The sequence below is a fragment of the Hoplias malabaricus genome, chromosome 3 (genome assembly GCF_029633855.1).
Source record: "Hoplias malabaricus isolate fHopMal1 chromosome 3, fHopMal1.hap1, whole genome shotgun sequence".
Classification (NCBI taxonomy): Eukaryota; Metazoa; Chordata; class Actinopteri; order Characiformes; family Erythrinidae; genus Hoplias; species Hoplias malabaricus.
The window spans coordinates 7,295,968-7,320,151 of NC_089802.1; the positions used below are offsets into that span (position 1 = coordinate 7,295,968).

At 37.9% G+C, this 24,184-nt stretch overlaps 3 protein-coding genes across 5 annotated transcripts; 2 read left to right on the forward strand and 1 right to left on the reverse strand.

Annotated features, from left to right (window-relative positions):
- The first annotated feature begins 159 nt into the window (after window positions 1-159).
- Window positions 160-11,439, forward strand: LOC136692633 (uncharacterized). Of its 2 annotated transcripts, none has more exons than XM_066666196.1 (8): window positions 160-756; window positions 849-1,219; window positions 1,778-1,895; window positions 3,566-3,795; window positions 4,148-4,264; window positions 4,377-4,622; window positions 7,384-7,665; window positions 8,032-11,439. In XM_066666196.1, exons 1-8 carry the CDS (start codon window positions 717-719, stop codon window positions 8,575-8,577), a joined length of 1,950 nt encoding a protein of 649 aa, XP_066522293.1. In that variant the 5' UTR covers window positions 160-716; the 3' UTR covers window positions 8,578-11,439. The 2 variants fall into 2 exon arrangements, with proteins under 2 accessions (XP_066522293.1, XP_066522291.1); XM_066666194.1 differs by having other exon boundaries at window positions 160-497.
- A 589-nt stretch (window positions 11,440-12,028) lies between these two features.
- LOC136692947 (CD209 antigen-like protein E) lies at window positions 12,029-15,149 on the forward strand. 2 transcript variants are annotated; one of them, XM_066666691.1, is made up of 7 exons: window positions 12,029-12,143; window positions 12,442-12,529; window positions 12,714-12,824; window positions 13,028-13,156; window positions 13,535-13,695; window positions 13,858-13,976; window positions 14,497-15,149. In XM_066666691.1, the coding sequence occupies exons 2-7, from the start codon at window positions 12,475-12,477 to the stop codon at window positions 14,627-14,629; spliced, it is 708 nt and encodes a 235-aa protein (XP_066522788.1). In that variant the 5' UTR covers window positions 12,029-12,143; window positions 12,442-12,474; the 3' UTR covers window positions 14,630-15,149. The 2 variants fall into 2 exon arrangements, with proteins under 2 accessions (XP_066522788.1, XP_066522790.1); XM_066666693.1 differs by lacking the exon at window positions 12,029-12,143 and having other exon boundaries at window positions 12,437-12,529.
- Window positions 15,150-16,077: 928 nt separating this feature from the next.
- Window positions 16,078-23,374, reverse strand: si:dkey-219e21.2 (E3 ubiquitin-protein ligase TRIM39). The gene is made up of 10 exons (XM_066666645.1): window positions 23,344-23,374; window positions 23,058-23,203; window positions 22,745-22,843; window positions 19,732-19,875; window positions 19,325-19,456; window positions 18,798-18,926; window positions 17,695-17,746; window positions 17,511-17,537; window positions 17,380-17,406; window positions 16,078-16,782 (listed from the first exon to the last, which is right to left on the reverse strand). The coding sequence occupies exons 1-10, from the start codon at window positions 23,372-23,374 to the stop codon at window positions 16,250-16,252; spliced, it is 1,320 nt and encodes a 439-aa protein (XP_066522742.1). The 3' UTR covers window positions 16,078-16,249.
- Between the last annotated feature and the right edge of the window lie 810 nt (window positions 23,375-24,184).

A 24,184-nucleotide genomic window follows, 5' to 3' on the forward strand; every position in this document is an offset into this window, starting at 1 on the left:
TATATATATATATATGTAAACATGTGTAGTATATATTAATTGAAATAAATATAGTGGAATTTAATACCGGGGGGAGTGAAGATTCCACAAAAATGATTTTTTTTTGCCAGAAAACTTAATAAGCCCACTTTGGAGGAATGTCTTCGCCGCCTCAACCGATGTGAGCAGCGCAAGGCATTGTGGGATTTTAGGAAACGGTAGGGAGAGTGGTGAGGACGACGTCGCTGTTCTGTTTATGTTATTCAATGTAAAACGTGGTGAAATGGTGAAGGCTTGCTGTATTACCAATTGCCATAATCGTTCTCATGACCGGCGTGGAAAGCGTATGGGTGTGCGTTTTTTCTGTTTCCCAGCTTGGAAGCAAAACAACGGACCTCGAGTGGCCGAGTTAACAAAGCGACGTCGCATGGCTTGGGTAGCAGCTGTTAGACGAACAAACATCACATTCAGCAACATTTCCCGACACATGTTCGTGTGTTCAAGGCATTTTCACACTGGTAAATTATCGCCCAAACACGTAACTCTTAGATATGTGGTTACGGCTAGCTGCACATGAATGGCGCAGGGTTGTTGGCTTGTTTCTAACTTACACAGCTGACTTTGCACAACTATAGCCATCTGCCCATTTACACGTGGAAGCCAAATTCAGCCACTTGGGAAAAAAAAGTTATACAAAAATTCATAATTATGAGGTAGAGACAGAGAAAACTAATGACATGGAAGTCAATAATACGAAGGGCAGTTATGAGATACAAAGTAATAATTATATCTTATTCTCTAACATTTTTTTTATTGCGATAATATGACTTCATACATGTCCAATCAATTTCATACATTCTATTTTCCAGGTAAACCAGCCTATGAAATGCTGGAGCGTCACCCTGACTGGGTACCGTCATTACACCTCGGGCACACAGAAGTAAAAGCGAGGAACATGGAGCGATTTAACCGTAGGAAAAAGAGACAGCAAGCTGTCACAGGGAACACTTTACCTGCAACACAACAGGGTCTAGCTGACCAGAGATCAGAGATGGATGAAGCTGCACCACCAGGTATAGATGAACAGAGATCAGAGATGGATGAACCTGACCAGAGATCAGAGATAGATGAAGCTGCACCACCAGATAAAGATGAACAGAGGTCAGAGATGGATGAAGCTGCACCACCACATATAGATGAACAGAGGTCAGAGATGGATGAAGCTGCACAGAGGTCAGAGGTGGATGAAGCTGCACAAAAGAACAACACTAGAGAAGATATTTTATGAAATATGTCAAAAGACTGGCATGGGCTTACTTGGTTGTGTGGTACCATTTTAAACCTGTGTGTATTACTAATAAACCCACATCATGATTTACTGACAAAACAAATATTTGTTAAAGGCAATTAAAAGCAGCAAAATATTCAGTAACAAGACAAAATGTCCAATCTACCCTTATTAATGATTGTTTGCCCCCCCCCCTCTCTCCCATCACTGGACACCAATAACTCTCAATATCATAATATTCACCCCTAAACACATTCAGTATGATTCATTAAATCTTTTCACTATACAGTTTGTGAAATTGAATCCTAGTATACATCCCAACTCTTAGGTCAGTTAGGATTGCTACTATGTTTTATTGAGGTGAAATGTGACAATAATATGAGACACAATTGTTTATTTCAACTTTTTTTACTTTCACCATTTTATGTGTCTCTGGCAGTGTTATGGATGTTTAAGGATGTGTTTTCAGATTTTGTGACAATTCAGTAAACTCACTCGTTCTTTTCTCAGGGGATAAAAAATGAGTCTACCGAGGAAGTGGTTCCTCACAAAAAACGAAACAGTGTAAGACCGCTAAGGAAGAAAGAAAACAACTGGGAAGGAAGCTGTGATACAATGCCAAGCACAGGTAAGACTGAAATATTGTTTGTGTGTATTTCTGTGCATATTTGTGTATATACACTGGTCAAAAAACTAGAGGGAACACTAAAATAACACATCCTAGATCTTAATGAATGAAATGTTCAAGTTGAAACTCTATTCATTACACAGTGGAATGTGCTGAGAACAAAATAACATAAAAATGATCAATGTAAATCCCATGGAGGTCTGGATTTGGAATGATACTCCAAATAAAAGTGGAAAATCAAGTTACAGGCGGATCCAATTTCAGTGAAAATTCCTCAAGACAAGTTCAAATGAGGTTCAGTAGTGTGTGTGGCCTCCACGTGCCTGTATGACCTCCCTAAAATGCCTGGATATGCTCCTGATAAGACAACGGATGTTCTCCTGAGGGATGCCCTGAACAGTTTGTGGTTCAACATGGCGTTGGTGGATAGAACAAGACATGATGTCCCAGATGTGCTTGATTGGACAGGTCTGAGGAACAGGCAGGCCAGTCCATAGCATCAATGCCTTCATCATGCAGGAACTGCTGCCACACTTCAGCCACATGAGGCCTAGTATTGCCATGCATCAGAACGAACCCAGGGCCCACTGCACCAGCATATGGTCTCACAATGGGTCTGAGGATCTCATCCCGGTACCTAAAGGCAGGGTACCTCTGGCTAGCACACGGAGGGCTGTGTAGCCCTCCAAAAATTGCCTCCCTAAACTATTACTGACCCACTGGTGGAGGATGTTGCAGGCAGCAGAACGATCTCCACGGCATCTCCAGACTCTGTCACGTTTGTCACGTGTTCAGTGTGAACCTGCCCTCATCCTTGAAGAGCACCGGGTGCCAATGGCGAATCTGCTAATCTTGGTGTTCTCTGGCAAATGCCAATCGCCCTGCACATTGTTGAGCTGTAAGCACAAGCCCCACTTGTGGGCCCTCATACTACCCCCACGGAGTCTGTTTCTGACAGTTTGCACAGAAACATGGATATTAGTGGCCTGCTGGAGGTCGTTTTGCAGGGCTCCGGCACTGCTCCACCTGTTCCTTCTTGCACAAAGGATGTGGTAGAAGTCCTGCTGCTGTGTCTTTGTCCTCCTACGGCCCCCTCCACATCTCCTGGCCTGTCTCCTGGTATCTCCTCCATGCTCTGGACACGTTGCTGACAGAAACAGCAAACCTTCCTGCCACAGCTCACATTGATGTGCCATCCTGGATGCACTACACTATCTGACCAACCTCTGTGGGTTGTATACACCGCCTCATGCTACCTCCAGGGGTGAGAACACTGACAATATGCAGAAGTGCCCAAAACATCAGCCAGAAAGGATGAGAACTGAGAAATGGTCTGTGGTCACCACCTGCAGAACCACTACCTAATGGGGTTGTCTTGCTAATTGCCTCTCATTTCTACCTGTAGTCTGGAGTTACATTGTGTGACTTAAGTGTCCCCTTAATTTTTTTTTTTTTAGCTATACACACACACACACACACCCGTTATCTGTAACCGCTTAACCAGTTCAGGGTCACAATGGGTCCAGAGCCTACCTGGCATCATTGGGCGCAAGGCAGGAATACACCCTGGAGGGGGCGCCAGTCTTTCACAGGGCAACACAGACAAATTCACTCACACACTACCTGCTGCGCCACAGTGTAATTTTCTGTGTCTCTTTGACTGTCCTCAGCATCAGGTCTAGGAGAACTAGCACTGGCAGCAGAACTGATGGAGGAATGCCAGCAGAGGATTCAGCAGGCTTTCCAGAATGACCACAGTGGTCTTGCTCTCCCATCTGACCCAACACAACTATGTGGTCTAGTTCAAAACTTGACCAAAGAGCGACACTGGCAGGACGAGACTCTTCTCACCCTCCAAAAAGTCCTCAAAGCCAAGGACTCTCAGCTGCAGGAAAAGAGGGTGAGCGACACCTCAGTACAAAAAGTAACTGACAGGATGTGCCACTGTGTTAGGACAAGGGTTTTAAAGCTCCACTTTATACTCTTGGTATTTGTTGCAGTCATGACAACATTATACATGATAACATTAAACATCCAACAACAGTACATGACCTCACAAATGTTTATGTGGTTTAATTCAGTCAAATTCTCACTGCTAATACATCTATTTAACATCTATCGAAAAGTCATCCTTGACAATTAGAGGCTGTTACTCTAGCAAAGGAGGAGAGAAACTATTTTGTCAGCTGCAACTGAAATGGATGATGCAATGTCACAGAAAAATTGATCTGTCTAAATTATGCTCTGTTCAGAAAATGCTGTCTGAGCAGCGTCTGGAGCTGCTGAAGGTAAAGGAGGATCTTGCCCGCAGCAGAAAGCAGCTGGAGGAAAGAACAGAGACTCTCCACTGGGTGGTTTCTAAGAGTCAGGTGAACTTTTTAAAATGCATCCTGCCATCATTTTATTTTTTAGAATAGTTTTTCTGAATTTGTGTTTATATACCCAGCTATTCCTTTTCTTTCCCCTACCCTTGTCTCTCAGGTCACACCACCCTCACGTCCCATAATGTTCACCGTGAAAACTCTGTGTCGTGGCTCTGTGAAATGGCTCCGCTTTTACACAGGCATTAAGTCCTACGCACGTTTCAAGGCACTGCTGGCTTTCCTGCAGGGAACAAATGGATGTGCCCTAGACTGGAAAGACCAAGAGGAGAATGAGAGGAGTGATGAAGAGGAGGAAGAAGGGATGAGTGAGAAAGAGGAGCACATGCCAGCAGCTGAAACAACAGTAAGTTCCCAAATTTTCACATCATTCTTTACTTGAAGTGTTATTATTATTATTTTAATTTAAGGTATTTTCATGTTTTTATTTATTTTCTAAATTTTGCTGATAGACTAGCACAATTTTTGGGGTTACAGGCACCTGTGGGACATCACATGACGCCACAGTTGTTAGTAGTGTTGTAAAGGGTCACAGTTCGTATTAGATCACAGCTTATTGATTGATTGATTAGATGAAAAAATGCAGCCTGGTAGGTGACCAACCTTAAAAACTGAAATTTGGTTGAAATAATGTCAGTTGTTTCATTGAAACAACATTCAATGATTGTTAAAATGTTAACATAATACTCATAAGTCAAAATGGACATTTGGTTAAAAAGATTTTTTTTTTTTCTCTTTTCTATTGTTGTTTCAATGTTGAAACAATGTTGGTTCACCTTTCAGGAGATTCAGGTTGACCCATGAACAGGGTCGTCAGAGCCACGGGAGTGAACAGGCATTTGACCCACCAATTTTAGAAATACTTTTGGTAACAACTGAAACTTTTTAGTTTTGTTTAAGTTGGTCATAAAAAAAAAAAGAAAACCTCCCGTAAATGACTCCAGGGCCGCTTCTAGCAATGACCTTTAGGTACAAACCCGCTGATGGTCTGACTAACACTGGGAGGCATAAACAGTTTCAATATTAATTTCACTTTGGAGTTGAGATATTGGAGGAGCATTTCTAAAAGTGTACATCTTCATCTTCAGTGAGGAGACTGAAGACAACTGCTCACACTTGTGAGTGGTTTGTGGTAAAATGGTTTATTGTAGAGACTCATTAAGTTCAGGGGAAGTGGTTCTGAGGTGGTAAAATTTGCTCTAAAAAAATGTGTGGAGATGTTTTGTTTACAAAATATCCGATGTACAATAACACGGTATTATGTAAGAATTAGGGCTGTCCCAAAGACCATTTTTTGGGCTTCGCAGCTTCGGCCGGGATATTCAGTGAATTTTCGAATACCCGGGGAGTGGGGTGGTGTATATTGTTGTCATGAACAAAATCTGCTTCTGACCCCTGCTTTAATATCCCTCTATGAGCCTGAATATGGGTGGAGAGGGGAGAGCACTGTGTTTACTGCTGGAGCCTGAATTTGGTGGAGCATTGCTATGGAAGCAAATCTGTCTCATCAGACTTTGAAATATTACCACCTTTGAATTTGTAGCACTGAATTTTTTTTTGCACTGAAATTATGCATCTGAATTTTGCTGCTTTTGAACATAAGTCTTCATATTTACACCTCTGAATATTTTGCTTCGAAATGATGCATCTGAATATAATTGCTCTTGAATAAAACTCGTGAATTTTCAAGAAAAATTATTATTTAAGGTTAATTAATTCAGATAAAAAAATTCAAACAATATATTTAGAAGTTGCTCAAATTCGGTAGACGAAATTAAGATACCAAAATACGAGTTACAAAAAATACAAAAGAGTACACATCTGGGATACGTTGCCTTTATCGATAATCACATTTATCTAAAAATATCCAAACCTCAAAATTAGAAACTGAATACATACCCAATGAACAAATATCTGAATACCTGAATATTTGGGGCCAGCTCTTTTGTTCAGAAACTCAGCTTTACCATGCTTTATTGTAAGTAGGTTGCTGTAGCATGTTAGGCTCGTTCAAGACTTTTATGTTGACAAGGCTGAATGTGGAGTGGAGGGTTGCCTTTATCGCCACATTTATCAAAAAAATAAATAAATAAAAATGAATATCCGAATCTCAAACCAAATACCTACCCAACGAATGAATATCTGAATATCCAAATGTTCGGGGTCAGAATGTCACATCACCAAGAATATTGTTATCGGCAAAATACCCTGAAATGACGTGGTGGTATTTTAACGCCCACCAATTTTCCACACTTTTATGGTCAAACTTTGTTGATTAATCTGTGGTTCACATGCACCCCTAACCATGGGGGTAATTCATACAGATCACAGATTACCGTTTATCCTCTATACCACTAGTAGACCTTCTAATCTACTTTGCAGTTTAACTTACAACTTAGAAAAATTCCAAGTAAGTTAGCATGTAAAGTGGCAGTAAGAGCTCACCCTCCAATTATTTCATTTCCAGTCAAAGCAGCCTATAAGTAAGTACAAGTTACTGGTAATTTAGTTGAATTTCTGGGAAGGTAAGATGTAATAATATCAAATCTATAAGGAAGAGGATTTTCAACTGGGGAAAAAAATTAAACGATTTACAAATTTCTAAAACAAAGAAAGATATTTACAGACTCTTTTTAAAAAGGAAGCTACTGACAGATTTGGGCTAAACTTCACATCACTTTTCCATGATATCTATTAAATTATTAATTTAATTATTAGAAGTTACTAAATAACCTTGAAGTTAGTGAAGTAAGGCTGAATAACGAGCCTGAAATTAAATGCTTAGAGGAGAGGAAACAGTATTTTGCTTGATGGATTCTACTGTGATCATTATTCACTTTTTTAGTTTCTAATCAATATGACTATTAAGTTTGTTTTGCAGCAAAAAGAAAAAAGCAGAAATAATGTATTTAACAAAGCGACAAGATAAGACACCAATTTATTGATCCTGAGGTATAATTGTAGATACACAGATGCTTCAACGATTAAATAATATTGTTGAAGTTTTCTTTTATCAGAAATACTTGTTGGCACTTATTGAAAGAAATCTGCAGGATTATTTTCCATGTTTACAGGAGGCTGGTTTAATGCCCCCTTTTCTTATTTAGAATCCAACGCATCAGGAATCGGATGATGATTCTTCTACAGCCTCAGTCTGGAGCTGTGAGGAAACGGCAGAGACTGTGCGTTTGCGTCTCCTGGGGACTCGGAGAGGGCAAGATGGCAAAAGACATGCTCTTAGCTCAGAGGACCAGCTTCTGCTGGTTTTGAGCCGCTTGCGTCTTGGCCTACTCACTGCTGACCTGGCCTTTCGCTTCCAGGTATGCGAGGCCACTGTGTCTCGCATATGGATCCACTGGGTGGAGCTCCTGCAGAGGAAACTGCAGCAGGTACAGCAGGATGATCTTTTTGTCTGTTACAAGAGAGCAAAGAAATACTGGAAGAGCAACTGTTGGAATGTTTGTCAGTAGACTAATGACATATGAGTTATTGGATTTTTTTCCAGTTTTAAACGAAAATATTCAGCACAGAAAAAAACGCAAAATACTCAGCGAATTAAACAAAGGTCATTAAGTAATGCACTACACTAATAAATCAAATTTATAAATGTTTACTTGTTGCTTGCTTTCTTAATCATCAATGTTTTTTATAACAATACTACTCTTATATTGAAGAGGTTTTTGAGTGGTAGGATGAGAGAAGAATGAGTTTGATTGTTGACGGGTTATTTACTTGGTTATTCTGTTTTTGTCTAGATCCCAGTGCGCTGTAGCCCTCGTTATGTTTCCAGCTTTCAGCCCAAACATGTTTTGTCTTTAGTTCCTGGTCGAGAGCTGACCGTCCTGGAGTGTGCTGACCTCCTCTGCGACTCCTCAAAGCGAGAACGGCTCCAAATGATCAAGAAAACACATTCATCCTCAGACGGATCACACACAGCAGACATGCCCTACCGCTTTTTGCTTCAGGTTCGAGCCTGTGCTGTTGCCTCTCCTGATGGATTTCTAGGCTTCTGTAGCTCGACTCGACTGGATAACTGGCAGGAGTGGATGGCCTGTCAGGAAAAACCCAAACCTGCTCCTCTGGCCTTACCTGCATTTGTAACTGGTGGCAAAGGGTCAGAGCCTATTGCTGGTATGCCATTCCGAGAAGTGCTGAGTATCAAAAGTTTGACAGATCAAGCAATGAAATACCATTACCTAAGGGTAGTCCATCCACACAGGTCAGAAACTCTACTGGACCAAGCCTGGGAAGTGTGCTGCTACCTGGCCTGCCTTTTGCATCAGCCAATGGGCCTCCGCTAACTTTCAGACTCTTGATCTCACTAGCCATCCATCGTCCTTTCTGATCTTAAAAATTCCACTCTCAACAAGCAACTCAGTTGTATGGGTTTGTAACTATTTAGAGCTGTCAAAAAACACAGTACTGAGAAAATAAAAATCACAAAAGAAGCTCATGGCTTTCTTATAAACGTAGACTGGTTTTCTACTAGTTGTGGAAAAACATCCCTGCAGAAAATTTGAAAAAAATTGAAAGCAGGTATCAAATAACGTGCTACACTAATTGATTAACAGTCTGATATTGTGTTTAGTTTCTTAGTTTCAGTTGTGTAATTGTCTCTTGCTGGTTTTAAAGACTAGATTCGAAATGAAATCTGGTCTCTGGTTTATGGAGAGCACTTTACTTGTTTTAGGCCTAATTAAAATGATTATTTTCATAAATGGATAGGAAACACTGAAGAAAAATTAATAATATGTTTGTGTTTACATGTCTGTAAACTTAATTGTTGGTCCTGTTGTTCTGGACATTCAGCTTCCATATATTTTTGTGCATTGCTATTGTTTGAGCCCACTTTCATTTTGCTGAACTCTTAACTCTCCTCACAGTAAAAGTTTACATCCCTATTTAATCATCCTTTTGAAAACTGTTTTTTTAACAGGCTGAAAAATTTTATGTAGCCTACAGTTTGATTTTAATAGTCATTATATTAATATATTTTCAAGTCTTGAGAATGTCTTTACAACTATGTTGCAATCATAACCGTGGAGTTAATGATGAGGCACTGGGTCAGAGGACTCTTGGATCTACAGAGCCATTGGTTCATTAATTAACAGCAGAACTATCATAAAACCTGTAGAATGACTGAGGTTTTTTGAAGTGACAAGAAAAAAGAAGTCGTTTTCATATGCAGTTCTGTTATCAGTTGCATTAAAATCAACTCAAAAGGAAATGCTAACCTTGCAGTGTATTCCGCCTTCAACAAACTTTCTAATCACTTGCTAAAGTGGAAAAATGTACGTCTTCAGCAAAACGTTGCTGCTGTAACAAGTTACATTTATTCAAGTATATATTTAAAGCAGTGTTATACCAGTTTGAAAGTTTGGGAAACTAGCAACTTTTCTGGTGAAAATATAGAATTACATGGTGTGTGTGGGGGAAAAAGCATTTTGGGGTTTTGTTGTGTTGCATTTGCCTGAGAATATTTGGTGACTGATAATGTACACACTGTAGGATTATTCAAAGGGAAGTCAATGATGGAAAAGAGTTGAAGATGAAAATCAAATCAAAACTTGGGACTTTCCAAACAAGCTTTCCTAAACTCACTCACTCTGCTTCATGAGTTCAGCCTCTTTATATCAATGCTGCAAAACTAAACAACCAAATCAATTCTAAAAAATATTCAAAGAATTTCATATTCGAATACTTCCTCTATAGTTTATTCCATAGTAACAAGCGCATATATTTTCTCTGTATGTCACCCTGATTATGGGCAGCTGTTTTGGCACTATAGACTTTTCTTCACACCATAATGGAGCAGTGGGCTAGTCAACAGCCTACTACCAGAACTCCTTAGATTTCTCTTTTAACTTTCAAATGAGCTCTTGCTTTAAAATCTTAGAACTTACGCTAGACACTAAAATGTCGATAGTGAAGTTTCTGTGAATTTCTGGGCTTGTTTTAGTCTAGAAAGACATGCTGTGTTTATTTACACTGCACACTGCTCTCTCATTTCCCAAAATGAATGCTGGTGGGGTTCAATTCAAAAACAGCAGGTTCTTTGAGTCGGAACATGTCCATGTAGGTCCTACATATGTGCCCCTGGCCCCTCAATATCAAGTGGGAACCTCTTATCTACAGCAGGCGATATAGCTCAGCTTTAGCTCAGGATGTGTGAGGTCAACATTTTTGCTCTGTAATGAAAATTGTTTAGAAAAAAGGAGGGGTTCTTGAGGGTATATGTGATGGGAGGAAGTGTTCATATCGGTCACCAGCACAGTCACAAGCCCTCAGCATAGTGCAGTACTACTACCTAATTGTTTCAAATGTTGGTAAATATACACTGATAAGACAATTCCCACCTCCTAGATTCTATACTCACTGCCCATTTACAGCTCCACTGACCTTAAAAGAATACTTTGTATTTCTATAATTACAAATTGTAGTCCACCTTTACTTTACTACACATACTTTATCTGCTCCCCTTCACCCTTGTTCTTCAGCGGTGCCCCACCCCCCAGAACAGGTATGATTTAAGTGATGAATCATTCTCAGTGCTGCAGTGACATTAATGTTGTGGTTTTGTGTTTTTGTATGTGGCCTTGCTATAAGTGGACCATCGCTGGATGCTGTCGGCTGGATATTTTTAGATTGTGCGGGAAATTCTCAATCCAGCAGTGACAATGAGGGGTTGGTGGAGGTTTTTAAAACTCCACCAGCACTTCCGTGTCTGATCCACTTATGCCAGTACTACACACACACTCAGTGTCACTGCAGTGCTGAGGTTGATCCACCAAATCATATTAACTCTGTGGTGGTCTTTTGGAGGTTCTGAACACTGAAGAACATGGTGAAAGTGAGCTAACAAAAATATGCACAGCAACAGAACTGAACTGCATTCTGTAAACATTAAAATGCAAAGTGCTCCTGTAATGTTAGTGGGGCTGAAAGAATGGGCAGTGAGTGCAGTAGTCAATGCTATGGCTGATAATTTTCAGCCTATTTTTTTAGAAAGTACATAATTTCTTATTTAAACATTTTACGTTTAAATTACGTATTAATTAGAGGACAACACAGTTTTAAGAAATTTAAGTGCCTGTTCACACCAAGTGCTATTTTATATTTTGTTAACCATTAAAAAAGGCTTTGTTCATTACATTTCATTGAAATTCTGCAATAAAAGTATTTTTTTTTAAAGTATTGAGTCCTCATATGTTTTTTAATAAACCCACTATTTGATTAATTAAAAGCAAAAATGTTCATTGCAGCCCTATTTTATAACAATTGCATATTAATCCATATCCTGGCATATATTACTTGGGCAACCACTCTTGGTACAGATCTTTTTGAGTCTGTCCGTTAAGAAATGTATTGTTATCCTAAAACCTCCCACCATATCCAACTTAACAATCCAGATTTCTGATCAAATATTCCAGGCTTTGCAGAGCGACTCACAGCAGCAGCATTCATACTTCTACTCAAGAATATACTAAATAATTTTCATTTAATTCATTGTTTTGGTGCTGCACTGTGCTGATAGAAGCTGGGTGTTTTTTATTTGTTGCTGGATTTGCAGTTCTACACAAGTTGTTTTGCTCAGCTACTCATTCTTGTATTTGTATCGTTATCTTTCCCAAGAAACTGTTCTTTGATGTGACTGATTTTTTCCCCACAATTAGTCATTGTGTAACGCACTGTAGGCCTACATGACCTACCAGTTTAGAACCACGCCTGCAGCTAAACATCACAGCTGTTGAACTGAAAGTAACTTGCTGTACCTCTCAGAAAGCAGGTGGGAGACCTGGTGGTCTCCTGCCAAGCTCAAGTGCTTGTGCTGCACTTCAGAAAAATGCAGAGGAAGTGGTAAGACCAGGTTGTTACTTTTGTTTTCTGAAACACCAGAGCAATGAATAGAAGTCACAAGAATGATGTTATTTATTGACAGTTACTGACTTTAGGTTATTTGGTGACTTCTGCACTTATGAAACTGTTAGGTGGTTAGTTCACACCCTTTCTCCAGTTCCTTGTAATGTTTCACAGCTAAGGCAGAAAATGTAATTTTTCACCCCTTCCTGAAAAAGGGGTGTAGCTGTTGATACTGTAAGAGGAGGGAACATTCCGGGTAGAGGGCTTCTTACTGTCGTTATTAACCTCAGGTCGTGTTTCATCAGATCGGCAGGAAAATATGGCCTGAGGACAGTGTGATGGAGTCATCGCAGATCAGCTCAGGGAATTCGAATCACACCAGTGCAACATCAGGTATGGTCCTCTCTTAAATTTATTATATTTTCATTACAGAACACTAGGAAGTGTTTCACCCTTAAATCTTGATTTTTTTTTATGTTTATGTAAGTATGCAAGTGAGATGTATGGGTCTTCAGTTCTTTAAGTGTTGAAGTGTTTTCTTATTTCTGTTTTTGTTTTTATTGTTTTATTTACACAGAAAGCGAAGCGAAATTGGAAAAAAAGTCTGGAGGTGTTTGGATGCACCTGGCCCTTCTCTTTATGCTTGTCATACTGGTTAAGGGGCTTCTTATTGCATTCACAGCTTTCTGTAAGTCTCATAGCAAAAACTTGGTATAAAACAAGACAATTATTCAGAGAGACTAGAATATTATCAACTCCATTATCTAAACTACTTGTAGGGACCTGTGTGCTTGAGTTTTAATTTCAATCGAATCCTTAGTAACTCTTTCAAAAACTATGTTCATGGGCATTGACACAATATTTAACAGTGTTTTTTACCCCCTTTTTCAGTACTGGGAGTGAATGTATCTGACAGTTTGCAGAGTAACAGAGTTTTTGGGAATAATGAGAGCAGGGAGATATTACAACTTCGTACTGTCCTCCAGAAGCTTACAGCTGTGCTTCACAATGTCACCAAAGGTAATGTTGCATCAGCAGGATGGCCTTTTAATCTCTGAGACTGCACTGTTTATTTTAAATGTAAAAAACATAGACGTTCAAGATTCCCGGAAAAGTAATTTTAAAGTTATAATCATGGTAATTGACAGCAGATATTTTGTGGTAGTTTTTCTGTACTTTATATTTATATCTTTGCGCGCTTTATTATAACGAGTTTTTAATTGTTTTAATCTTTAGATTAACCACTTTTAACTGCATTCATTCATTACTTTAAGTAATTAGCAACTGCTAAGAAATTAATAAACAAGTTATTATACTGTAACTCAACAAACAGACCTTTGTAGTTCAAGGGTTTACGAATAATCTCTTTTTATACGCACCTCACATTCTTGTTCATAGATTCCAAATGTCAGCTTTGCCCAAACCACTGGTACTGGTTCTGGGGCAACTGCTACTTCTTCTCTGTTGGTTTGGAAAAAGATCGCAAATGGGCAGAGAGTGTGGACTACTGCAGAGAGCACAACGCCAGCCTGGTGGTTATTGAAGAGGTCATTGAAATGGTATGAAAAAACTGATGGATGGATGGACTGAAATATAACATAAAAACAAACGAGTATAAAGCAGGTTAAATTAGAATTATTAAACCTTTTATTAAAATAAATGCAGTAAATACTACCTCTAGAAATAATTTTCATAGATTAACAAATTAATTCCTTTTCCAGGAGTTTATCCTTGGACATATGATGACGTTTCCTGAGATGCCTTTTCTTTGGATTGGCCTTTCAGACTCTCAGGAGGAGGGTGTGTGGAGGTGGCAGGATGGGACACCACTACACAACAGGTTGTAAATATCTGCCAATGAAATTTGCATCCAGTCAGGGATCCTTGTATTATATTATTAGGGTTGACCCTAATGGCAGTCACCATCAAGCAGTTGTTCATAGTTTTGGTACACTGATCTCTTTAAAGACACTACATCACCAATATGTTCATAATTTGTAGATGATTGGAGTCTGTTTTGTCAGAAATCTGGATAAATCTGGAAAATTGAAAAAAGGAAGAGTAATAAAGCTACAAAAATGTTCTAAACTATTGGAAAACTTTAGATTTAATATTAAGCACCAACTTAAAAGTTAATAGAAGTTAACAAACATGCTTTGTTACCATGTCCATATATTTCTGTTAGTCTCAGAAGGAATTAAAAGCAACTTTATTCAGAAAGATCTTAATTATTAACTGCTCAAATATTAATTGAGAAAGGATGTGGAACAAAGCACTGATGTAAATAACAGTTAAGAAGGTTTTTGTTTTTCTTTTTTTGGGTTGCATGTTTGGTTAAACTGCAGTATGTGTTTTTATAGCATAGAGATGCAGTGGGACTCGAGAGAGAGAGACTGCGCAGACCTGAGGGGGAATGGAAATGCGTTTGCTGCTGACTGTAATGTGTATGGACCCTGGATTTGTGAGAAACCAATGGAGCCTGCAGAGTCTTGACTGTAATTTATGAGATGTTGCCAGTTAGTGAACCACTTTTCACATTGGAAGTGAAAGTGAGCAATGTTTCAAAAACTGGTCTCCATGGACTTGGGGCACTCAGGAGGGTAACCAGAGGTATTTTTGTAGAATTCAATTGAGGGGCACCTGATGGAGTTAGATGAGTGGAAAATGTGTAAGAAAGCTTTCAATGTAAAATTTAACCAAAATTACACAAGAAACATATGGTTGAAAAATTGCTAAAGTACTGTGCTTATGGTTTAGCAATAAATGTATAGCATTTACACGCTAAGGCCCAAATCTATTCAGTAATAAACTCAATGCAATATATGTATCAGGCTAAACTGTACAGTCCCCATATAAAATGTGATGATTAAAGGAAAGAGTTACTTTGAAAAGTAAAGATAATGATTTGTTTAAACCGGTGTATGTCCTTAAATAGTACAGACAGTGTTAGATATTTACAAACTTTATTTAGGCATATTTTGTCACTGAAAACATTTTATACATTAGCAAATATATTAGCAATTCATCTTTGTCTTTATTAAATTTTGTAATTACAAATAAAAGAGGTAGTGATGCCTTTCATTGTGAAAAATGATTTTGATTTTATACACACACAAATATAATTGCATAATAATTTGAGATTTTCTATGTATTATTTATAAAATAAACTGCACTTCAATAACAATCATAGCTACAGATAAATAGATACAGTCTAACACCTATATAGTGCATGGAGCTTTTTTAAAGTATGGGTAGCAATATATATATATTGATACAATTTATAAATATGCAAATACTATATTTACATCGATAGAAATGTGAATAGGTTAAGAATTAAAAGATGAACAATAAGCATAACGTGTAAACGCTCTCTGTAAATTTACACAAATTGAATTTACTGCAGGTTTTATTTTTTTTGACTTGGACAGAGAGAGAAGGTTGTGGGTCCTGCCCACAGAGAGGGAAGAGAGGGGAGATACAGGTCTGAAATCTCGCTCCAGACAGATGTGTGTGAGGGTGAAGTTACAAGTTGTTTTGGAAGAGCTCTTAATTATAGGTCCATTGGTAATCTCATTGTTAATTCTATTTTCCCCATTCCTCTCTGGGCTTTTTCTATTTATTATGGAACTTCAAAATTTTAATATATTTGCAATGATTTTCTGGATTCCAAAATGTTTACGCACCTGTACAAAATTAGCCAAGTAATTTACATTTTATAAATATGTGTATATATGTTTAATATATTAAAATATTAATTTTTAAAATATTAATGAAATATATAATATAATTGTGCATCTATTTATAAAGCATGGCCCAAAACATGTTTTATACTTTGAGCCTGTTTGTATTTGATCTGTTCGTGTGACAAGTATCTAAATTTTATCCTGGTATTTACCATTTTAAACCATTTTAAACCATGTTAAACCATTCCAAATGTCCTACAGTGGAGTCCTGGGTTCAGTTACACTTGCATTTTTCTGTGGGCTGGCTTTATCAAGATATTATCCAGATACTACAGACAAATAAAGAAGAACAGACTGGATGTAAATGGGGTTGTAGTGTGCTCAGAAAAAATAGAGCAAATTTGTGGAATTTTTCAAATGTTGTGCACCATTAAAAATCACTGGTATCTGTAGGAGATGATATAGTAATGAGAGTCTTTCCATCCAGTGGGGCAAACAGAGGATACAGTTTCTCACGGAAGTGGCCTGAGAAGGTGTAGATGTGAGATTTGCTCTCCACATTGTAGAAGGAGATCTGTCCCTCCTCATAGTCAAGGTAAATGCCCAGTCTCCTAGGCACTAGAGTGAGGGGCAGGGGGGTCTCTGGATCAGTGCATGCGTAGAACTGCCTGGTACTCCGCCACAGGGTCCAATAGCCTTTGGAAGGCTTAATGGGAAATCGGCCATGCCTCTTGGAGGAAGCAGTGGCAACACCCACCCTCCAGTAGCCATTGTTTGCTATGTCTACCTCCCAGTAGCAGCGGCCACTTATGTAGCCCTCCCAGCCCAGCACACATGGCCAGCTATCAAAACGCTCAGGACTGATCGGTAGCGCTGCCTCCTTCAGGCTCTCCTGGACCTTTTTCTGGTCATCAGACAGCAGCAGCCATGGGTGGTTAGTCATGGGGTCAAGTACAACATCCACTGTGTTACAAAAGAGATGAAGAAGGAGAAGATTAGTGTTTGGGTTTCACTAAAGCCTGTTGGGCTGAAATTATAAGTGATTGTGTTGATTAAAATAATAGAAATTTTATATGGAATGTCATTGTTGTCCGAACAAACATGTCAGAAAAACCCATAACTTAGACCTATCAGCCATTGCTTTTACACTCAGTGTCCATTCTCTCAGCTTCACTGACAGTACAGGAGTAGTTTGTAGTTTGTATTGGGTAGTTTGTACATTTACAGACTGTACTCCATCTGCTGGCCTGCATTTTCTTTGCCCCATTTCACCTTGTTCTTCACTGTACCAGTGCAACACACTCTAACACACCAACACCCTCTCGTACCTGTTCTGTGTTGGTCCTGTGGGGTTTCTGACCATTAAAGATCAGTGTGAATGAAGGCCAAAGTAGTGAATGGACAGTGAGTATAAAAACAATGTAATGTTATGGCAGATCTGTATATAATGGAATTTAATGTATAATTTTTGCAAGTATGTTGCAGTTTCTTTGGCCATTATTTATGAAATGTCCATGTTCATATAAAGAGCATTTAGGCATTATGTCAGTACAAACTTACCTGCTGCACTAGTGATCCAACTCCATACTACAGAAAATAAAACATAGCTGTTTAATGACATCTCCAAAGTACACAACATACTGATCCTTTAACTGATATGGCAAGAAGTGGTGATACTTATGAAAACATACCTGAGTTGGGGATGTATCTCTGTGTGCCTGTTTTAGAAGATTAGGGCAGAATATAAATGGCTGTTACTGGTAAAACTTGATCAGAAACGTGATTAGAAACACGATTCAATCATTTGGACTCCTTCATTTGAAATGTCTCGTACTATTTAAATAATCATGACTGAGAAATCTTCATATATCTTACCTGCTTTCCAAGAACGTTGCTTAGCAGAAAGCCACAGCTGAGAAACCATATCCTGCGTTAAAAAAAGAAACAGAAAGTTCATATGAAAATTATGCCCAGAGCACACTTCATTTTCTGTCAGCTGTATGTATGAAAAATACATGTGTGCAGAGAACAATTCTTTTTATTAATATTATTATTATTAATGATAATAATAAAAATATTGTTAATAATGATAACAAAAATAAAAAATATAATAATGATAGCAATAACAATAACAATCGTTATTATTATTATTAATATGATGTTTCTATTTTTCATAGCTCTGTAATATCTAGACTACTGCTTGTCATGTATCCATAGCCCATATCATAAACTGGCATATACAGTATATCTCAGGTAAACTAGGTTCAAGGGGGATTTACACTATACACATTCCTTCAGAATGTGCCATGTTATGCTCCAAACATCAGGTTTTATTCTTCTCAAAACTATATCTTATCATGCAGTCAAGTATAAGATGTTTCAAGCCAAGAAATCTATTGTATGCACACGTCATATCATCACTGTACAAAGAAAAACCTGTATCTCTATTTTTGTCGATTTTAGTTTACATCACAGCTCTTCTGTGATGAATGTCATGGAGAAATGCAATGCTACAAATTCTTTTACACCGGCTTCCATTGAAAATTTGCCCTTCTCCTATAAAGTTCTCATTTTGGAGATTCATATTATTTTTTTGGGACAGCAACAATACTGTGTGTTCATTCTAAAACATATATAAACTGATCAAAAATAATGTTGAATATGGTTTTAAAGTTAAACCAAATACACACAAACTTAAACTAAGGTACAGAATTCCTACACTGGACTTTGACCAGTATAGACAGTAACGATCCATGGCCTCAATTTAGCGACACACTTGCATGACTCATAAAACACATATCTGTTTTATTATGATTGGTCGTTGCCCAAGTGCGTGCAAAAACATTATATGAGCCTGCTGGTGAAACCATCAATGACTTATTACCTAAGCATTGTTCTTTTTGCAGTTCGTTGCCTGGTGTTTGCCTGAATGTAATATAATCTCTGAGACCTAATAAAGCAGAGCTGAGGTGACTGACCTTGCTGTCCTCCTTTAGTAAAGACCAGGTGATGAACTCCAACAGTGGCATCAGAGACACAAGTCTCTTCTTTCTCAAACCCAGAAGACGAAGTGTCTGTGCCAGCTCTTCTCCTAGCATTCCACACCTCTGATGCACACAAACACACAAGCATTAGTCTGGTCTTACTTTCCACTCAGGTCTGTTCACCAGCCCAGAGAAACTGTTGACCTAATATTTTGGAGTGCCCTCTAAGCAAAAGTTATGGCATATTGCAAGTGTTATGTTTAAAAACAAATGACATTGGGTTATATAATTTTGTACTATTGATGTTGCTAATAGATAATGTGTTAACATAAAGGAAACTTGGGAACATTTTGTAGAAATGCAGTTTAAAAAAATATTAATTGTAAAGAATGTCATCAGTTCATTAATTTTCCAGGGTATAAGTAGCAAAATGATGTCGTATATGTAGCAGTATTGCTTTAGTATCTTAAGCAGAATAAATGATCCACTTTGTGATAGGTTTGCACTGATAAACCACTCACCTCTGAAACATTGTGCAGCTCTCTGGCCCACTCTATAAGCCTCTCCTGTGGTAGCGAACTCTGATCCTTTTCTTTATCTTCAGCCTTGTCATCTTCAAACCTCTTTTTCATCCATTTACTCTTTTTAGATAACTGCAAGGACATACAGCACCTAGGTTAAATCAGCCAACTGGCGTGTATAGCATTTGATAGTGCTTGTTACTTTAATTCTCCTGATATGACAGTATTAGGACTTCTGTGTTATTAATAAGTTGGATCTTGGTTAGATAGTTGAGCAACTGATTTAGCTTAAAGGGAATAAATCAGTGAAGGAATGATTAGCCAAGACAGGTACTGGATAACAAACTACTCCAAGGGGAAATTACGCTATCACAATTTTATTATATGTTTAATTTTCAGTGTCTCACCATGTCGACATTGTTGAGTTCATCTGCCCACTGCAGAATGAGTTTACGGCTCTCCTCAAGACTGCGCTCAGTTCTGGGGTCTTCAGGATCCTCTGATGATCCACTGTCCCACTTACTGCATCCTTCCCCAGCATCATTACCCTTCTGTAACCCCACAACACAAATATACAAAACAGTACATTAGTGCATCGTGAATATACCTGAATACGAGTTACATTAATTATGTTTGTTTCATAATAGTGATGTATATAATACTATCATAATCACGTCGTTTTTATACATACATGCTTATAGTTCGTCTAATTTTTTTTAACATGAAAATATCCGCTTCCATTTGCATTGTGCCAGACTTTCATGACAAACCCATCAAAATCAAGTGGTTCAAATAGATGTAGAAAAAAAGCTATATCAACCACAGAGTATTAGTCCTTCTTTCTTACTTATTAATATTTACTTGTTATTTTTTTTAGCTAGAGAGACAGTTATGTGATTTTTATTCTCAATATGCTATATATATATATATATATATATACACTCAGCTGCTGCCCCTCTTTCTGTGATGTTTCTGAGTCACCTGTAATTCTCAGCCTCCCATGCAGAGCCTGCGTGAAGCTACAGTTACTGAGCAACTGTAAGAAAGTCTAAAATCACGAGGCCATAAACAGAGATAATTTTCTTCATCATCAGCTGTTTGAGTTTCATAAAACCACCAAGAGATAAGCTGAGAAGATACACGTCTCCAGTGACAACGCTTATCTGCTTTAACAGGCTTCATCACTTCTGGTAATAAGCTCTCCACGGTGTTCGCATGCAAAGGGAGGGTCTCATATGTAACTAACATACTTTGTTACAGGGTTCAATAACCTCAAGGCTACATTCATAGGGAATTCATATCTCTTAAATCTTGTATACTGTTGGGTGTATGAAAAAATGGGTGTACTGATGAACAAGCCTGCAATCACAGTTTGTGTGGTTGTGTGTTTATCCTTTTTTCAGAATTAGAAATATAAAAATTAAAATAACTCAGGAAGAACAAGTATAATATACATGATCAGTCAAAGCATTAAAAACACATCTTTGTTTGAAAGCTCCAGTGTCCATTCAGCTCCAGTAACCTTATTAGTGCACGTTGTGATTATACAGTTACAGACTGTAGTTATTCTGATGCTCTGGTTAACACTTTTTAACCTCTTGCAAATAGTTTCACATATGAAGCCTACCAGCTCTCCCCTTAATATCATTTCCTTACTTCTTCTTAAAGAGACATTTAATGCTGTCAGCCCTTGTATTATGACTACTGTAAATGGCAGTCTGACCACTGGCATTGTGCCTGCATGCTGTAAACGGACAGTGGTCCAGCAGTTGTTAAAAAGTCCAATCTTGACACTAGTAACTTAATCCTAATAACGTTTGACCTATTTAAAAAACATTACTAAAGGTTGTTTCAGTCCAACTACCATCATTTCTTAGTGAAAACGACATACTTTAACCCTTTCAATCTGGTTTTAGAACACTCTCCAGTACAGGGTCTGCTCTCTGAAAAGTGACTAATGATTTATTACTTACTGTTGATTCTGGTGACTGTGGTATCTTAATACTTGGGGAAAGCTTAAATATTTAATTACCTGCTGAAAGCTCAAGAGTGATTATGCTTTAGCAGTTGTTGCCCCAAGACTGTGGAACAACCCTCCCTTCCACATTAGGTCTGTACCATCCATATCAGCTTTTAAATCTCAATTTAAAAAAAGCTGATTTTATTTTTTGGCTTTCAAAGCCCCTTAAATGTCTGCGAAGGATATTCCTCCCTTGTTGACATTCTGTTTAATGTTGATTAACAGTTTATATCCTCTGGTTAATTTTATTGTATTCCTTTCTGTGCCAGATTTAATTCTATGCAGCCAATTCTGTTGTATGTGTCCAATTTCATGCTCTGCCCTCTCCCATCCACTTTCCATCAATATCTATATATTTTTGTGATCTTTGCATATTGTGAAGCATTTTGCGCAACAGAAATGTACTCTATGAATAAATATTAATTACTTACTTATTCTTTTTCAATGGTCAGAACTGATATATATCCACCACAGAGCAACTATTATTTTGTGGTAGATCATTTTCAGCACTGCAGTGACAATGATAAAACAATGGTTTACTGGGGTGTTTCTGATCCATTCAAACAAAAGAAGCACACATAATATGACAAAATCATGTCAATGTTATTGCCTTGCAGAGAATGAGCCACCCTAATAACACCTGCTCTTTGGGGACCTAAGCACTGAAAACATGGGTGAACAGGAACTAACTAAGTTTGCTGAACAACAGATGCACTGTATATAGTCTGTAACTGTAGAATTACACTATATATATGCACATATATGATTACCAGAGATGATAAAGTGGACAAGGAATATAGAAGGAATTTTAATGTTCAATAGGCATCATACTCAGCAGCAGTAAATAAAGAAATCTTTAATAAAATATGCAAAACTGCAGTCAGGCAGATCATGTGCTAAGACTACAACTTCATAAATATGTGGAAAAGTCTTTTACTGAGAGATAATCAGAGCTAAGAGAGAGTCAAGCATCTCAGAACCATGGATTTATACAGCACTGAAACAAAGCATGGAGAATGTGTTTGAGCCAGCTGTCAACTGCCAGCTGTCCATTAATTTTCTTAGTCATATACTATATAGCAAAAAGTGATAGAGGAAACAAATTAGAAAAAAATGAAGGAATTAAAGGAAAAATCCTTCACCACACAAGAGTCTAAATTTCACTGATTGACTTGTCTGTTGGAAAAAATCCTTAGTCATTTCCTTCCTAGATTACTGATAATGTATAAGGCAAATGTCATCAGAATAATTGCTAGACAGCAGTCTAGTCACAAAAACCCGTCCACAAAACAAACAGCAGAAAATACAAACAAAGGATAAGGAAAATAAAGAATGAAACTATAAAATTATACTTTAACTTGTTAAAATGGCTCATGGCTCTTTCTGTCTCTTTCTCTTACCTTACACACTTCTGCAACTTGTAGTTTCCAGCGGTTGAGGAACTCAATACACTCTTGCAAACTTCTGAGATCTTTTAGACTCTGCTGCCGCTGTCTTTGCTTAAGGGAACACACAACATACACTCTGTAACATAACTACATAAGCAGATTGTATTGTATGAATATTTGGTCAATCAAACTTTTCTAAAGCCAGGTTTGGTGTAGGTCTTCCTGCTGACTATTCTTTTAAATGAGTTATGATATAATAATGTTTCAAACAGTGATACTGAAGTATTTGAGTGTGGAGAAGCTGGTTGTGTGAGGTAGATGTTACCTGTGAAAGTGTGACCAATGTGGCGCTGTTTCTTAAACAACCACTGGGAGCTGAGCTGTGGACCTGCATTGTTTCCTCAGGAAATTTCCACCGCACAGCTCCGATTGAGTTACTCTGCACTTCCACATTGACCAGGGGGTTCATTTCTACAGGCAAAATGACATTATTGCATTTTAATTATTATTATTAAGGTCCTTATGAGCAAACTCTTGATAATTATAGAGATGTGACTCTCCACAGCCACAACATGTTAAATGCAAGTGACTATAAAATGATGATCACTTACTCAAGGTTTTATCTTTAAGAATGCCCTTCATCTTGTTTAGTTTTTTCTGCTCATCTGTAAAACAGTGCAAATAAGAAGTCAATACTGAGTACATTGGGCCCAGTACATATAAGTAATTATAATTTCTAAGCATATTATGATAACAAATCATTTTTTTTAATTATTACCAGCATCAGTTTTATAAATTTCACACAAAATATATAAATTGTCTAATAATTATTTAATTACATGCATTACTTTCCAAATATTATACATTTTTTAAAGCATTAATTTGCATTCAAGAAAATGGTCAGTGCTATAGTGTAAAAAGTCTAACAGGACTTACCCAGTGAGAGCAGGTGTCTCTGTGTGTGTCGAGATAATCAGAGAAACTGGAAGACTGAATGCTCTGGTCTCGGCCTTTTGTCTGCTGTTATTGCTGTGTGATCTTTGGACCTGCTTTATTGTCCCAGTGAGCAGACACGCAGAGGGAAAATCTCATATGCTCACTTACTGTAACAAGACCTGCCCAATCTCAGTTTATGGTAAATGAAGTGGCTTGTAGAGCGTAACACATTTTTTTTTATCCTGAAGTGAGGAGAGAATCCTAAAGAATCATTGTAAGAATTATGGGCCTTTATTGTCTGTGACAGTTACTGATCACTGATCAAAATGAAGCAATTCTGTTTTCTAGTTTGGTAAATGGGATGAATTATTTATGATGTGGCTAAAGCATTATGTTCCATTCAGAAATTTGTAATAGTGAAAGCTCATTAACCATTTCATCATGCAATACAACATTTTGGGCGGCACGGTGGTGCAGCAGGTAGTGTCACACAGCTCCAGGGACCTGGAGGTTGTG

Coding starts and splice junctions, on each gene's coding strand:
- LOC136692633 (XM_066666194.1), top strand. CDS start 236: ATGTTATTCAATGTAAAACGTGGTGAAATGGTGAAGGCTTGCTGTATT. Junction 1,896..3,565: donor TGATACAATGCCAAGCACAG/GTAAGACTGAAA, acceptor GACTGTCCTCAG/CATCAGGTCTAGGAGAACTA. Junction 3,796..4,147: donor CTCAGCTGCAGGAAAAGAGG/GTGAGCGACACC, acceptor TGCTCTGTTCAG/AAAATGCTGTCTGAGCAGCG.
- LOC136692947 (XM_066666691.1), top strand. CDS start 12,475: ATGGAGTCATCGCAGATCAGCTCAGGGAATTCGAATCACACCAGTGCA. Junction 13,157..13,534: donor GCTTCACAATGTCACCAAAG/GTAATGTTGCAT, acceptor TCTTGTTCATAG/ATTCCAAATGTCAGCTTTGC. Junction 13,696..13,857: donor TTGAAGAGGTCATTGAAATG/GTATGAAAAAAC, acceptor TTCCTTTTCCAG/GAGTTTATCCTTGGACATAT.
- si:dkey-219e21.2 (XM_066666645.1), bottom strand. CDS start 23,374: ATGAAGGGCATTCTTAAAGATAAAACCTTGA. Junction 19,457..19,731: donor AACTCAACAATGTCGACATG/GTGAGACACTGA, acceptor ATGTCCTTGCAG/TTATCTAAAAAGAGTAAATG. Junction 17,407..17,510: donor GAGATACATCCCCAACTCAG/GTATGTTTTCAT, acceptor TATTTTCTGTAG/TATGGAGTTGGATCACTAGT.